General features: G+C 75.4%; 4 protein-coding genes across 6 annotated transcripts in view; 1 reads left to right on the top strand and 3 right to left on the bottom strand.

Annotated features, from left to right (window-relative positions):
- LOC136994887 (D site-binding protein-like) overlaps positions 1–143 on the bottom strand; it is a 2976-nt gene extending 2833 nt beyond the window's left edge. Inside the window, 1 exon segment of the mRNA XM_067314290.1 lies at positions 122–143. Within this exon segment, the coding sequence (XP_067170391.1) occupies positions 122–143 (22 nt within the window).
- The window catches only part of LOC136994911 (sphingosine kinase 2-like), a 14365-nt gene extending 9655 nt beyond the window's left edge, over positions 1–4710 (top strand). The window contains exons 2-6 of the mRNA XM_067314333.1: positions 434–878; positions 1694–1840; positions 2452–2546; positions 2916–3031; positions 3642–4710. Coding sequence (XP_067170434.1) covers positions 473–878; positions 1694–1840; positions 2452–2546; positions 2916–3031; positions 3642–4620 — 1743 coding nt within the window. The 5' untranslated portion in view covers positions 434–472 and the 3' untranslated portion in view covers positions 4621–4710. The remainder of the gene's footprint in view (positions 1–433; positions 879–1693; positions 1841–2451; positions 2547–2915; positions 3032–3641) is intronic.
- Positions 4711–6048: 1338 nt separating this feature from the next.
- On the bottom strand, positions 6049–10308 carry LOC136994919 (D site-binding protein-like). 3 transcript variants are annotated; one of them, XM_067314353.1, is made up of 4 exons: positions 10296–10308; positions 8640–8849; positions 7816–8030; positions 6049–7081 (listed from the first exon to the last, which is right to left on the bottom strand). In XM_067314353.1, exons 2-4 carry the CDS (start codon positions 8827–8829, stop codon positions 6866–6868), a joined length of 621 nt encoding a protein of 206 aa, XP_067170454.1. In that variant the 5' UTR covers positions 8830–8849; positions 10296–10308; the 3' UTR covers positions 6049–6865. The 3 variants fall into 3 exon arrangements, with proteins under 3 accessions (XP_067170454.1, XP_067170453.1, XP_067170455.1); XM_067314352.1 differs by lacking the exon at positions 10296–10308 and having other exon boundaries at positions 8640–8887; XM_067314354.1 differs by lacking the exon at positions 10296–10308 and having other exon boundaries at positions 7834–8030; positions 8640–8887.
- A 2015-nt stretch (positions 10309–12323) lies between these two features.
- On the bottom strand, positions 12324–14525 carry FIZ1 (FLT3 interacting zinc finger 1). Its single transcript, XM_067314289.1, has 2 exons — positions 14492–14525; positions 12324–14042 (listed from the first exon to the last, which is right to left on the bottom strand). The coding sequence occupies exon 2, from the start codon at positions 14030–14032 to the stop codon at positions 12446–12448; it is 1587 nt and encodes a 528-aa protein (XP_067170390.1). The 5' UTR covers positions 14033–14042; positions 14492–14525; the 3' UTR covers positions 12324–12445.
- Between the last annotated feature and the right edge of the window lie 129 nt (positions 14526–14654).

The raw sequence follows: 14654 nt of genomic DNA, 5'->3' as shown, positions 1-14654 counted from the left end.
TGGGGACGGGGGGGAACCAGGTTTGGGGGGGTCAAGTCTATGGGGGGGGTCCAGGCCAATGAGGCCTAGTGGGGGGGGGGGAACAACAAGGCCTGGGGGTGAAGGAATTGGGGAGGGACACGGGGGGGGGAATCCAGCCCCATAGGGTCTATGGGGAGGGGGACCAAGAGCCCCGGGGGGGGGGTTAATATGGGGGGAGGGAAGAGCTTCCCCCCCCCCCAACAGCTCTGTGGGGCCCCATATTGTCCCCCAACCTGGGGGGGGGGGCAAAACCCTGCGTCCCCCCCCCCAACCGCTGCCTTGGGATGGGGATCAAAGGAAGCTTGGCAGCCCCTCCCCCACCTTCGTTAGCTAACGAGGGTGGGAGGGGGGACACGGGGGGGGGGATGTGTGGTTCCCCCTCCCCCAATTAACGCTGTTTTTTGCCCCCCAGGGCCGCGCGGAGCCGGCAGCGCCCGGCGGCGGCGGCGGGATGAGCGAGGAGCCGCTGCTGCACGGCGAGTTCGGCGCCCACCCGGCGGCCGGCGGCGCCCGCTACGCCCTGAGCCTGACGCGCACGGAGCTGCACGTGCAGCGCCTGGCGCCGCGCCCCGAGGCCGAGCCGCGCGCCGTGCTGCGCCTGGCCGACGTCGTGGGCTGCCACACGCTGCGCAGCCGGGCCCCCGCCCTGGCCGCCGCCGCCTTCTTCGCCGTCTACGCCTACCCGCCGCGGCCCCGGCCCCGCGGCCCCCGGCCCGGCCCCCGCGGCCGCCAGCGCGCCGCCCGCACCTTCCGCGTCGACCAGGCGCCCCGCTACGAGGACAACCGCCGCCTCGCCGACAAGTGGGCCCGCGCCATCAAGTGCCTCGTGCTTGGCGTCGCCCTCTCCGCCGACGCCGGTGAGCGCCGCGGGGCCCAGGCGTCCGGGGCGAGGCTGGGGGGCCCAGGCGTCCGGGGCGCGAGAACCCCTTTGCCCCCTGTTATAACGCCTGGATGCTGCCGCCCTCCCAGACGGGCCCAGGCGTCCGGGACGGGGGAGGTCCCGGGTGTCCAGGACCACTTTTACCCCCTGTTCCTACCTCTGGGATGCTGCTGCCTTCCCAGACGGGCCCAGGCGTCCGGGGACGCTTCCCTCCCTCCCCCCGCGTTCCTCTCCCAGAGCAGCCCAGGGGGCCCAGGCGTCCGGGCCCAGCATCCCTCTTCCCCCCCACCCCAAAACTCCCAAGGACCCAGGTGTCCCCTCCCCTCCCCCCCCCAAACATCCCTCGGGGCCCGGGAGGGGGCCCAGGCGTCCGGGCTGCACCCGCTGGGGCCGGTCGCGGCAGGCGGAACGAGTCCGTCCCGAAAGCCGCCGCCCGGACGCCTGGGTCCCTCCTGGCGCCTCCCACCCCCATCACCTGCCCAGGTGTTTTTTTGGGGGTGGAGCCTCTTCAGGCCCCTCCCACCCCGTTTTTTTGGGGGGGGGGGGACATGCAGTGCCAGCTGCCCGTAGGATAAGAGAGCCCAGGCGTCCGGCCCCCCCCCTCACCCCCCCCCAGGGGGCCCAGGCGTCCGGCCCCCCCCCCCCCCCAGCCCTCTGCGGTTTCCCCTGCCCGGGGGTGGGGGGGGCAGATCCGGGGTTTATCTCCCCTCTCGCAGCCCTTCCTCTGGGGCCGGGGGCCCAGGCGTCCGGGTGACGCCGCCCCCCCCCCTCGCCCCCCTTCCCGGCCCGCAGAGGCGCCGGCGGTGCTGCCGCGGCCGCGGCGGCTGCTGCTGCTGCTGAACCCGTTCGGGGGCCGGGGCCGAGCGCTGCAGTGGTGCCAGAGCCACGTGCTGCCCATGATGGCCGAGGCCGGCATCAGCTTCAACCTCGTCCAGACCGGTGCGGCCGCGGGGGGGGGCACATGGGGGGCAAATGGGGGGCTGGGGGGGCAACAGGGGGACCAGGGAGGGCAATTGGGGGCTGAGGGGGGCAGGGAGGGGGGAGCCGGGGGGGCAAATGGGGGCTGAGGGGGGGCAGGGAGGGCAACAGGGGGGCTGGGGGGGTTGATGGGGGGCCTGGGGGGCAAATGGGGGGCTGAGGGGGGGCAACAGGGGGCCATGGGGGGCCTGGGGGGGCAAATGGGGGGCTGAGGGGGCAGGGAGGGGGGAGCCAGGGGGGCAATGGGGCTCTGGGAGGGTCCATGTGGCAGTGGGGAGGGCGATGGGGGCCTGGGGGGGCAACTAGGGAGCCAGGGAGGACAATTGGGGGGGGTAGGGGGGCAGTGGGGGGGGCTGAGGAGGGCAGCGGGAGGTCTGGGGGGTGAATAAGGGGGCTGAGGGGTCTGGGGGGGGATTGGGGGGGTCAATAAAGGGCCGAGGGGGCAATGGGGTCTGGGGGGCAACGCAGGGAGCAGTGGGGGGCAATGGGGGGTTGGGGGTCACCGGGGGGGTGTTGGGGGGCTCCGGGGGGGCCCAGGCGTCCGGCACTGACCCGTTTCCCCCCCCCACCAGAGCGAGCGAACCACGCGCGGGAGCTGGTGACGGGCATCAGCCTGGCCGAGTGGGACGGGATCGTCACCCTGTCCGGCGACGGGCTCCTCTTCGAGGTACCGGGGGGCCCAGGCGTCCGGGAACCCCCCCCCAACCCCCCCCCAGGGGCCCAGGCGTCCGGGACCCCCCCCAAACCCCCTCCCCAGGGATCCAGGTGTCCGGGACCCCCCCAACCCCCTCCCTGGGGGCCCAGGAGTCCGGGGACCTCTGGTGACATCCCATCTTGCTCCTTTCCCTAGGATGGGGGGGTTGGGAAGGGACCCAGGCGTCCGGGTCCCCTTTCCCTAAAAGAGAGAGTCCCAACGTCCGGGGAGGGGCCCAGGCGTCCGGGGGGGGCCCCAGCGTCCGGGAGGGGCCCAGGCGTCCGGGAGGGGGCCCAGGCGTCCGGGAGGGGCCCCGGCGTCCGGCTGAGCGCGTCCCCGCAGGTGGTGAACGGGCTGATGGAGCGGCGGGACTGGGCGGCCGCCCTGCGCATGCCCCTGGGCATCCTGCCCTGCGGCTCCGGCAACGCGCTGGCCGGCGCCGTCAACTTCCACGCCGGGTAGGGACACGCGGGGGGACACGGGGGGACACGGGGGGGACACGGCCACCTCCCCACGTGAGCCGCAGCACCGGGCGGCACCGGCCCCGCGTCCCTGAGCTCTGCCCCGCGTCCCCGTGCGCGACGCGGGTCCCGTCCTGCCGCGCGTGGCCCCTGCGCCGCGTGTGACCCCCGTCCCTGCCCCGCGTCCCTCTGCGCCACCCGCATCCCGGAGCCGCGTCCCCGCGCGTGCCGTGTCCTCGCGTGTGCCACGTCTTGGTGCCGTGTCCCCATGCGTGTCGTGCCCTTGCGTGCGCCGCGTCGTGGCGTCGTGTCCCTGCGTGTGCCGCATCCCAGCGCCGTGTCTCCGTGTGCGACGTGTCCCCGCACGTACCATGTCCCCGCGCGCGCTGCACCCCTGCGCGTGCCACGTCCCGGTGCCACGTCCCCGCAGGCGTCGCATCCCCGCGGGTGCCACGTCCCGGTGCCACGTGTCCCCACTGACACCCCCCTGTGCGTGCCACGTCCCCATGCGCGCTGCACCCCTGCGCGTGCCACGTCCCGGTGCCGCGTCCCCGCGGGAGCCACGTCCCCGCTGTACGCCGCCCGGCGCGCGCCGCCTCCCCCGCAGGCTGCCGCCGGCGCTGGGCGTGGAGCTGCTGCAGAACTGCGCGGTGCTGCTGTGCCACGGCGCCCTGTCGCCCCTCGACCTGGTGTCGGTGACCACGGCGTCGGGCGCCCGCTGCTTCTCCTTCCTCAGCGTCGCCTGGGGCTTCGTCTCCGACGTCGACATCGAGAGCGAGAAGTACCGGCACATGGGCGCCGCCCGCTTCACGCTGGGCACCGCCGTGCGCCTCGCCGCCCTGCACACCTACCGCGGCCGCCTCTCCTACCTGCCGGCCCCCGAGCCGCCGCCGGGGCCGCCGCCACGGCGCCCCGTGGCCCGCAGCGTCACCGCGCCGGGGCCGCTGCCGCCGCCGCCCGCCCCGCTGCCCCGCGCCGTCTCCGACCTGGGGCTCTGCCCGGAGCCGGAGCCGGAGGCGCCGCGCAGCCTCCCCGGCACGCCGGAGGAGCCGCCGCCGGGCGACCTGGAGGCCCTGGCGGAGGCGCCCGGCGAAGCCCCGTGGCCCGGCGACGCCGCGGGGACGCCCGGGGACGCCCCGCCGCCCGGGGACGCGCCGGGCGGCCCCGTGGACGACCTGCTGGTGCCGCTGGGGCAGCCGGTGCCGCCGTCGTGGGTGACGCTGGAGGGCGACTTCGTGCTGGTGCTGGCGCTCTACCAGACGCACCTGGGCGCCGAGCTGCTGGCGGCGCCGCGCGCCCGCTTCGACGAGGGCGTCATCCACCTGTGCTACGTGCGGGCCGGGGTGTCGCGCGCCGCCCTGGCGCGGCTGCTGCTGGCCATGGCGCGCGGGGCGCCCTGGGGCCGCGGCTGCCCCCAGCTGGGCCGGGTGCCGGCGCGCGCCTTCCGCCTGGAGCCGCTGACGCCCCGCGGCGTCCTCACCGTGGACGGCGAGCGCGTCGAGTACGGGCCGCTGCAGGCCCAGATCCACCGCGGGCTGGCCCGCCTGCTCACCGGCGCCCACCCCCGGCCCCCCGCCACCCCCTGAGCGGGGCCCAGGCATCCGGGGGACAGAGCTGTGGCCACGGGGCTGGCGGGGCCCAGGCGTCCGGGCAGCAAAGCTGTGGCCATGGGACCGGGGGGGCCCAGGCGTCCGGGCGGCAAAGCTGTGGCCATGGAACCGGTGGGGCCCAGGCGTCCGGGGGACAGAGCTGTGGCCACGGGGCTGGCGGGGCCCAGGCGTCCGGGCAGCAAAGCTGTAGCCATGGGACTGGGGGGGCCCAGGCGTCCGGGCGGCAAAGCTGTGGCCATGGGACTGGGGGGGCCCAGGCGTCCGGGGGGCAAAGCTGTGGCCATGGGACTGGGGGGGCCCAGGCGTCCGGGCGGTAAAGCTGTGGCCATGGGACTGGGGGGGCCCAGGCGTCCGGGCAGCAAAGCTGTGGCCATGGGACTGGCGGGGCCCAGGCGTCCGGGTGCCCTCCCTGCCCTGGGGGTAAATGGGGACTTGGGGGGGGGGTTGTCTGTGGGGAGATGGTGCTGGGGATCCCCCCCCCACCCCGGGACGCCTGGGCCCCTTGGGCACTGCCCTGCCCATCCCCCCCCACCCCCCCGGGCTGCTGCTGATGTTGGGGGGGGATTTAGGGAAACCCCCGAGGCAGGAGGGGGCCCAGGCGTCCGGGCCTGCCCTGCCCCCACCCCCAGCTCCTGCCCGGACGCCTGGGCCCCCCCGGGGGGGGGAGGGGTCCCGCTGCTGCTCCCCCCCCCCCCCCATGTCCCGCAGCGCCGACCTATGCAATAAAGCCCGAGCCTGGAGCGAGGCCTCTCCTTGGCGGGGTCACGCGTGACGCAGGCGTGTGGGTGCACACGCGTGTGGGGGGGCTCAACATGGGCGCTGGGGCCCCACGGCGCACGCGTGGCCACGCACACGCGTGTGCACCCGCCCACGGGGCCCGCCCTGCAGACACGTGCGAGCACCCGCGCACGGCTGAGCACCCGCGGCGCGCACGCCCACGACACGCGTGTGCACATGACGGCGACGCCACGCGTGTGCTGCCGGTGGGTTCACAGGTTTATTCTGTACAAAATCGCCCCCCCCCGGCGCCCCCCCCCCGGGGGTCGCGACCCCCCGAAAAGCCTCGCGCGGGGGGGGGGGCGTTAAAGTGGTCAAAGTGCAGGGGGGGGAGGGGCTGGGGGGGGCCGGACGCCTGGGCCCCCTTCGGGGGGGGGGGAGGGGCCGTGCTTGCTTCTGTCCCGAGGTGGGGAAGGGGCCCAGGCGTCCGGGGGGGGGGGGGGCCGGCTCCCAGCGACGCTACTGGCCTGAACTGGAAATGGGTCGCTGGGAGGAACCCGGGGGGGGGGGGAGGGGCACGCAGGGGCCCAGGCGTCCGGCGCCCCCCCCCCCCCCAAAACCCCTCGACTTCCTGTTGTTCCAGGAGGACCCAGGCGTCCGGGCGGCATCACTGCTGCACCCGACGCCTGGGCCCCCCCCCCCCCCACGGCTGCAGGGGGGGCAGCGGGGTCTAGTGGTTAGAGGTGGGGGAGGGGCCACTCGGACGCCTGGGCCCCCTCGGGGGGGGGAGGGGCAGTGCAGTCTAGCAGTTAGAGCGGGGGAGGGTGCGGGGGGGCCCGGAGGCCTGGGCCCCCTCCCGTAGTTGTGCTTTAAACCAGCCCTCGAGCTGGGGAATAAATATTTACAGGGGGGAGGGGCAGGGACCCAGGCGTCCGGGGGGACAGTCCAGCTCGGGGAACCCCCCCATCCCCCTCCCTCCCGGGTTCCAGACCCCGGTTCCGGGTCGGATCCAGCTCCAGGTTCCGGGCTGGTTCCCAGTCCCCTTTCCAGGCTGGCTCTAAATCCTGGTTCCAGATCTTGGTGGCGGATCCTGGCTCCTCCTGGTTCTGGACCGGAGCTGGGTCCATTCCCGGAGCCGGGTTCCAGGTTCCGGGTGGTTCCAGTCCGATTTCCCGACCCCTCTCCAGGCCGGTCCTGAATCCCGGTTCTGGATTTCAGGTCTGGATCCCGGGTCCGCACCGGTTCCAGGTCAGTTCCAGGCTGGCGCCCAGTCCCAGTTCCAGATTCCAGTTCCAGGTTGGTGCCGGGCTGGTTCCCCAAGCCCGGTTCCGGATCCCGGTCCCGGATCCCAGCTCCACGCTGGTTCCAGGTCGGTGCCGGGTGCTGGTTGTGCCAGTTCACCAAGCCCCTTCCAGGCTGGCTCCGGATCCTGGTCCGGGGCCGATTCGGGGTGGTTCGCGGGCCGGCGGCCGGTTCCAGCGGCCGGTTCCGGGCAGGTTCCGGGTCACAGGGCGCCGTGCCGGGCCTCGTAGCGCGCCAGCAGCGAGCGGTAGCGGCCCAGCTCCTGCCGCACCGCCAGCACCTCCTGCCGCAGCACCGCGTTCTCCCGCTCCAGGAAGGCGGCGCGCACCGAGATCTGGTTCTCCTTGAGGCGCCGGGCGTCGCGCGAGCGCTTCGCCGCCTCGTTGTTCTTGTAGCGCCGGCTCCAGTACTTCTCGTCCTGCCGGCGGCGCCCCGACGCCTGGGTCCCCGGACGCCTGGGCCCCCCCGACGCGCGCCCCGCCCCCGAGCGCCCGGTCCCCGACGGACACCTGGGTCCCTCCTGGATGCCCGGGTCCCCCCAGCTGCCTGGATCCCCCCGGACACCTGGGCCCGTCCAGGCCCTGGGGTTCTGCCCGGGTCCCCGGACACCTGGGTCCCACCCTGGGCACCACTGCACCCCCCCCCCCAGGACACCTGGGTCCCCTGGATGCCCCAGTCCTGCTCAGGACACCTGGACCCCTCCCGGACACCTGGGTCCCCGGACACCTGGGGCCCCCCAGCTGCCTGGATCCTCCCAGATACCTGGGTCCCACCTGGACTCCTTGGTTCCCTGGATGCCCCAGTCCTGCTCAGGATACCTGGCCCCCCGGACGCCTGGGCCCCCCCAGACGCCTGGGCCCTTCCTGGACTCCTTGGTTCCCTGGACACCTGGGTCCCCGAACGCCTGGGCCCCCCTGGACACCTGGGCCCCCCCGGATGCCTGGGCCCCTCCCAGACTCCCTGGTTCCCTGGACACCTGGGTCCCACCTGGACGTCTGAGTCCCCCCGGACACCTGGGCCCCTCCTGGACTCCTTGGTTCCTTGGACACCTGGGTCCCACCTGGACGTCTGAGTCCCCCCCAAATGCCTGGGTCCCCCCGAACGCCTGGTCCCCCCGGACGCCTGGGCCCCCCGGCCGCCGGGGCCGCGCACCTTCTGCTCCTCGGGCACCTGGATCTTGCGAGCCTTCTTCATGATGGGCTGCGGCTTGAGCTCCTCCTGGGAGAAGCGGTGCTTGCGGGGGTCGAAGGCCTCGTGGCCGGGGACGCTGGAGAGCGCCAGGTCCGCGGGGTCGGGCTCGAAGTTCAGCAGCACCTCGACCTCCTGGGGCTCGCCGGGGCTGGGGGCGGCGCGGGGCGGCGCCGCGGCTGCGCCCAGGGCTCACACCGGGCCCCGGCACCCGGCCCCCCCCGCCGCCCCGCGGACCTGGGGGGGCCCCGGCGCGACGGGGCGGGGGGGGCAGGGCCGGGCGCCTGGGTTCCCTCTGCGGGGACCGGGGACGGGGGACAGGGGTGGCCCGGACGCCTGGGTCCCCTGGGGGCTGCGGGTTTGGGGTCAGGCCCCGGACGCCTGGGTCCCCCCCCCCCCCCCAGGGAGGGGGCGATGGGAGCAGAGCGGGGGCACCCGGACACCTGGGTCCCCCGGGGGCTGCGGGTTTGGGATCAGGCCCCGGACACCTGGGTCCCCGGGGTGGGGGGGGGAGGCAACGGGGGCACGGCAGGATCCCCGGACGCCTGGGCCCCTCTGGGAAGGGGGCGATGGGGGCAGAGCGGGAGCACCCGGACACCGGGGTCCCCTGTTGGGGGGGGGGGTACAGGGTGGCGTGAGGCCCCGGACGCCTGGGTCCCCAGTGGATGGGGCAGGGGGGGCCCGGACGCCTGGGTCCCTCATGGGTTGTGGGGCAGCACCCGGACGCCTGGGCCCCCGGGGGGGTGCAGCAGGGCCCGGACGCCTGGGCCCCGGGGCGGGGGACGCACCGGCGGGGCGCTCGCGGTCGCGGTCACGGTCGCGGTCGCGCTCGGGGGGACTCGCCGGCAGCCCGTGCTCCCGCAGGAACTCGTCCAGGTCGACGTACTCGAGGTCGCCCAGGGGCCCCGGGCGCTCCCAGAGCAGCGGCGCCCCGAAGGGCCCCGGCGCCCGGCCCGGGCACCCGCCCGCCTCCTCCATGGGCGCCCGCTCCGCCGGCCCTGCCGCGGCCCGTCACCACCCGGACGCCTGGGCCCCCGCGGGGGGGTCCCGACGCCCGGACGCCTGGGTCCCCACCACCCACCTGGGTCCCCACCGCCTGGACACCTGGGCCCCCACCACCCGCCTGGGTCCCCATTGCCCGGACGCCTGGGCCCCCACCACCTGCCTGGGCCCCCATTACCCGGACGCCTGGGCCCCCACCACCTGCCTGGGTCCCCATTGCCCGGACGCCTGGGCCCCCACCACCTGCCTGGGCCCCCATTACCCGGACGCCTGGGCCCCCATTGCCCGGACGCCTGGGCCCCCACCACCCGCCTGGGTCCCCACTGCCCGGACACCTGGGCCCTTTGTGGGCTGGGGGGGGGGGGACAGGACACCTGGGTTCTCCCCCCATCTGGATGCTGGGGGGGGGGAGGGCAGGAGCCTGGACGCCTGGGTCCCCGGGGCTGCGGGGGGGGGGGGGGGGGGGACAGGGGACAGGACACCTGGGTCCGCAGCGCCGGCAGGGAGGACGCGCGTGCGGGGGCTGGGAGCCCGGACGCCTGGGCCCTTCTCCCACCTCCCCACCCCCCCCTCACCCGGCAGCAGTTAATCCCGCGGCCGGGCTGATCCTCGTGAGCCGCCCGCACGTGCGAGGCCGCGCACACGCGTGCAAAGGTGCGCGGGGGGGGCGGGGGGGGGGGCAGGCAGCCGGGCGCGCCCGCACACGCGTGTGTGTGTGTGTGTGTGTGTGTGTGTGTGCGCGCGCGCGTGGCGCACGTGCGAGGCGGCGAGCGTGTGCGCGGACACGTGCGGGCGGGGGGGGGGGGTGTCGCTCGCACGCGCGCACGGCGGCGGCACGTGCCCGGGCGGGGCGGGGGGGGGCGGGGGGGGGCAGTGCGCGCTTGCACACGTGTGTGCGCGGCGCTGCACGCGTGCGCGCCGGCCCGGCCCGGCCCACGTGCCGCCTTCACCTCGCCTGACCCCGCTGCGCCAGCCCGGGCCCCCCCCTCCCCCCCCACCGAGCCCCGGGGAGAGCGGCCGAAAGGGGGCCCAGGCGTCCGGGACCCCGGCATCCAGTGAGGGGGATTCCCCCCCCCCCCCACAAAGGGGCCCAGGCGTCCGGGACGGGGAATTCCCCCCCCCCCCCGCAAGGGACCCAGGCGTTCGGGAAAGGAGACGCCTCCTCCCCCCCCCCCCTCCGGGGACCCCGGCGTCCTGCCCCGGCCCCTCCCCCCCCGGTTCCCAGTGTCCCCCCCCCCCCGCCCCCCCCCTCCCGGTCCCGATCCTTCCCGGTCCCGATCTCCCCCCACCCCGATCCCCGGTGTCCCCCCCCCCCTCCCGCCCCGATCCCTCCGGTTCCTGGTCCCGGTGTCCCGTCCCGTCGCCCCCCGCGGTCCCCGGTGTCCCCGGTCCCGGTGTCCCCTCCCGTCCCCCCCGGTGCCGCTCCCGGTGCCGGTGCCGACCTGGCCCGCCGCGGCCCGCCGTGCCCCGGCCCTCGGCATGTGCCGCCCGCGGGCGCAGCGCGGCGCAGCGCGAGCCCCGCGCCCCCGCCCGCCGCCCACCCCCCCCCCGAGCGCGCGCGCGGGGGGCGGTGCCAGCGCGGCTCCGCCCCCGCCTCCCGCGGGCCTGCGCCAATCCTCGCCCGGCCCCGCGCCCAGCCCCGCCCCTCCGAGCCCCTCGGCCCCGCCCCGCGGCCCCGGGGATGCCGAGAAGGGGGCGGGGACGTGGGCGGGGTTACGGGGCGCTCGGCCCGCCCCCTTCGGCACCCGCTTGCCCGGTCCTGGGGCGGGACGTGTGAGCGGGGCGGGGGGGAAGGAGGGATTATTGCCCCCCTCTATTGCCCCCCTCCCAATTGCCCCCCAGGGCATTTCCCCCCCCCGGTTACCCCCCTATTGCCCCCACTCATTGCCCCCTCCCTATTGCCCCCCCGACATTGCCCCCCCATTGCTCCTCTCCTTATTGCCCCTCCCGCACAGAAAGGGGCGGAGCTTTCGGCTCCAGCCCCCTGGTGGGCGGGGCTTCCCTCCCTCCCGCCCGGCCCCGTCCGCGGCCAATGGGAGCGCGCGGGGGCGGGGCCGCGTCATGCGGCCCGGCCATGGGGGCCGAAGGGAGGGGGGGCGGGCGGGTGACCCAGATTTAGCCAATGGGGCCGGCCGGGATGGGCGGGGCCTGACCCAGTTTTAGCCAATGGCGGCGGCCGGGAGGGGGGGGAGGGCGAGGCCTCCGGGGCCCGGAGCACGTGGGGCGGCGCGTGCGGCGCGGGGCGGGGGCGGCGGCGCCCTTAAAGGGGCCGCGCGCTGCTGGCGCCGCTCCTCACCGCGGGGGGGGGGGGCCCAGGCGTCCGGGCTGTTCCCGCGCGCGCGGGAGGGGGCGGGGCCTGTTCACCCCCCCCCCGGGACCTCGTGTTAATGGGGGACCCTCAGCGCGTTCGTTAGCGATCCCGGTAATGAGACCCCCCCCCGTTAACGAGACCACAGTGACGAGGACTCGATGACACCCCCCCCCCCGTTAATGAGGATCCCGCGACCCCCCAGTAACGAGGCCTCACGGTAACGAGGATCCCCCGGTAACGAGGCCTCACGGTAACGAGGATCCCCCAAACCCCCCCGGTAACGAGGACCCCGCGGTAGCAAGTAACGAGCCCCCGGCGGTAACGAGCCCCCCGGACGCGGCGGCGCCGGCAGCACCGAGGTATCTTTGGGCGTTTATTAGCGGCGACGACAAACGAGCCGAGCGGGGCCGGCTCCGGCCGCGGGTTCGTTAGCGGCTCCGTAACGAGGTGTGAGTGTGTGTGTGTGGGGGGGGGGTCCCGGCCACGGGGACCCCCACGGAGATCCCCCTTGTCCCAACGTCACGGCGTGGCCAGGGACCCCATGGGTGCCCCAAGGACTTCGTGGTGCCCCAAGGACTTGGACCCAATGGCACGTCCAGGGACATCACGGCATGGCCGGGGACCTCGTCCCAATGTCATGGCATGGCTGGGGACCTCATGGGTGCCATGGGGACCCCATAGGTGCCCCAAGAACCTCGCGAGTGCCATGGGGACCTCATGGGTGCCATGGGGACCTCATAGGTGCCCCAAGGACCTCGTGGTGCCCCAAGGACCCTATGGGTGCCCCAAGGACCTGGACCCAATGGCACGTCCAGGGACATCACGGCATGGCCGGGGACCTTGTCCCAATGTCATGGCATGGCTGGAGACCTCATGGGTGCCATGGGGACCCCATAGGTGCCCCAAGGACTTCGCAAGTGCCATGGGGACCTCATGGGTGCCATGGGGACCCCATAGGTGCCCCAAGGACCTCATGGGTGCCCCAAGGACCTGGACCCAATGGCATGCCTGGGGACATCACGGCATGGCCGGGGACCCCATGGGGACCTCATCCCGACCTCATGGCACGGCTGGAGACCCCACAAGTGCCACGGGGACCTCGTCCCGACGCCGTGGTGCAACCAGGGACCCCATGGGGACCTCGTCCCAACCTCATGGCACAGCTGGAGACCCCACAGGTGCCATGGGGACCTCGTCCCGACGCCGTGGTGCAACCAGGGACCCCGCGGGCACCTCGTTGGAGCCGGCAGGACACGTGCGTCCGTCCCCCCTCCCCGTCCCCTAGTCGATGCCGCGGTGCAGCTTGAGGTGGCGGGAGAGGTTGCTGAGGGTGATGAAGCCCTTGGGGCAGAGGGGGCAGCGGAAGGGGCGCTCGCCGCTGTGCAGCAGCCGGTGCCGCTTCAGGTAGCACTCGTGGCGGAAGAACTTGCCGCACTCGTGGCACTGGTAGGGCTTCTCGCCCGTGTGCACCAGCACGTGGCGGTCCAGGTCGCGGGGGCTGCGGAAGAGCTTCTCGCACTCGCTGCACTCGTGGAGCTTCTTGCCGGGGCGGCGGGCGGCGGCGGCGGCGGCGGGGACGGGGACGGCGGCGGTGGGGACGGAGGGGACGGGGACGGCGGCGTGGTGGCTGCCTTGGTGCGCCTCCAGGGCGGGCAGCGCGGCGAAGGGCGCCCCGCAGAGCCCGCAGGCGAAGGAGGCCTCGCCGGCGTGGGCGGCCAGGTGGGCGGCCAGGGCGGCCGCCGTGGCGAAGAAGGTGCCGCACTCGCACTGGTGCAGCGTGGCCGGGCGGCAGGAGGTGCATCCCGGGGACGCCGCGGTGCATCCCGATGCCGCGGTGCACCCCGATGCCGTGGTGCATCCCAGTGCTGGCGTGGTGCATCCTGGGGCCGCGGTGCATCCCGATGTGGTGCATCGTGCCGCCATGGTGCATCCCGCTGCCGCCACCATGGTGCATCCCGGTGTTGCCGCCGTGGTGCATCCTGGTGCCGTAGTGCATCCGGTTGTGGTGCATCCCGGTGCCGTGGTGCATCCTGATGCTGATGTGGTGCATCCCGGCGTGGTGCATCCTGGTGCTGTAGTGCATCCGGTTGCGGTGCATCCTGGTGCTGCCACGGTGCATCCTGGTGCTGCCGTGGTGCATCCCGGTGCCGTAGTGCATCCGGTTGCGGTGCATCCTGGTGCTGCCACGGTGCATCCCGGTGCCGTGGTGCATCCCTCCGCGGTGCGTCCCGGCGCCGGGGGTGCGTGCGTGAGCTTGTGGCGCTCCAGCAGCGCCGGCGCGTTGAAGTCGCGCTCGCAGTGGGGGCACTTGAGGGGCTTGAGGAGGTCGGCGCCGTGCAGGCGCCAGTGGCGGCGCAGCTCGGCGGCGCCGGGGAAGCGGCGGCCGCAGGCGCCGCAGCCGAAGGGCGCGCGGGCCGGGCGGGCGGGCGGCGCGGCGGCGGCGCTGCCGGTGCCGGCGGCGGCGGCGGCGGCGCGGTGCTGCCGCTTGAGGTGGCGGCCGAGGCTGCTGCGGGAGGAGAAGCGCAGGGCGCAGACGTGGCAGCGGTAGGGCTTCTCGCCCGTGTGAACCACCTGGTGGTGCAGGAGGCCCGTGGAGTCGCGGAAGCCCTTGGGGCAGGCGCCGCAGCGGTACGGCCGCTCGCCCGTGTGGCTGCGCAGGTGGTTGGCCAGGTTGAACGAGTGCTTGAAGCTCTTGTCGCAGCGCGGGCAGCCGAAGGGCTTCAGCTGCGTGTGCCGGGCGAAGTGGCGCCGCAGGTCCGAGCGGTAGCGGAAGCTCTTGCCGCACTCGGAGCAGTGGAAGGGCCCCGGCGAGGCGCCCGGCTCCTCCGGCGGCCCCGCGGCTGCGGCGGCGGCGGCCACGGCCTCCATGGCGGCGGCTCTGGGGACGGACGGACGGACAGGGGGGAGACGGGGGTGAGGGGGGCAGCGGGGCCCCGGAACGCCCCGAATCGCTGCCTCCCCCCCCCGAGACGGGGAGGGCCCAGGCGTCCGGGGAGGCGCCCCGAGCTGCGTCCCCCCAGGGGGCCCAGGCGTCCGAGGAGGGGGCCCAGGCGTCCGGGCAAGGCGCCCTAACCCACATCCCCCCCCCAGGGGGCCCAGCCGTCCGGGCTGCCCCCACCTGCCCCCCCCCCACCCCATCCCTAGGGGCCCAGGCATCCGGGGGCCCTGCCCCAACCCGCATCCCCAAGGGGCCCAGGCGTCCGGGGCCCTGGCCCATAGATCCAGCTGCCCCCCCCAGGGGCCCAGGCATCCGGGCTGCCCCCCCCCCCAGCCCCCCTGCCCCCCCCCGGCCCCAGGGGCCCAGGCGTCCGGGCGCCCCACACTCACAGCTCCCTGTGGGCGCCGACATGTTGCTGGGGGGGGGCGGGGGGGGGCTCGTCACTTCCGCCCGGTGGGGTCGGGGGGGGGTCGTCCTGTGGCCCCCCCCCGGGCTGTCCCCGCCCCCACCCTCCAAATCCAGGCCTCTGATTGGCCAACGGCAGCACCCTCC

The sequence above is a fragment of the Apteryx mantelli genome, chromosome 34 (genome assembly GCF_036417845.1).
Source record: "Apteryx mantelli isolate bAptMan1 chromosome 34, bAptMan1.hap1, whole genome shotgun sequence".
Taxonomy (NCBI): Eukaryota; Metazoa; Chordata; class Aves; order Apterygiformes; family Apterygidae; genus Apteryx; species Apteryx mantelli.
Note: the sequence above shows the minus strand (reverse complement) of the source record. Positions and strands in the feature narration are given on the sequence as shown.

What these genes read in the sequence shown, in the direction of transcription:
- LOC136994919 (XM_067314353.1), bottom strand. Translation starts at nt 8,829, where the DNA reads ATGGAGGAGGCGGGCGGGTGCCCGGGCCGGGCGCCGGGGCCCTTCGGG. An exon ending in CGACCGCGAGCGCCCCGCCG is followed by an intron (nt 8,031 to 8,639) that starts GTGCGTCCCCCG and finishes CCCTGGGCGCAG; the next exon opens with CCGCGGCGCCGCCCCGCGCC. An exon ending in AGGTGCCCGAGGAGCAGAAG is followed by an intron (nt 7,082 to 7,815) that starts GTGCGCGGCCCC and finishes CGCCGCCGGCAG; the next exon opens with GACGAGAAGTACTGGAGCCG.
- FIZ1 (XM_067314289.1), bottom strand. Translation starts at nt 14,032, where the DNA reads ATGGAGGCCGTGGCCGCCGCCGCCGCAGCCGCGGGGCCGCCGGAGGAG.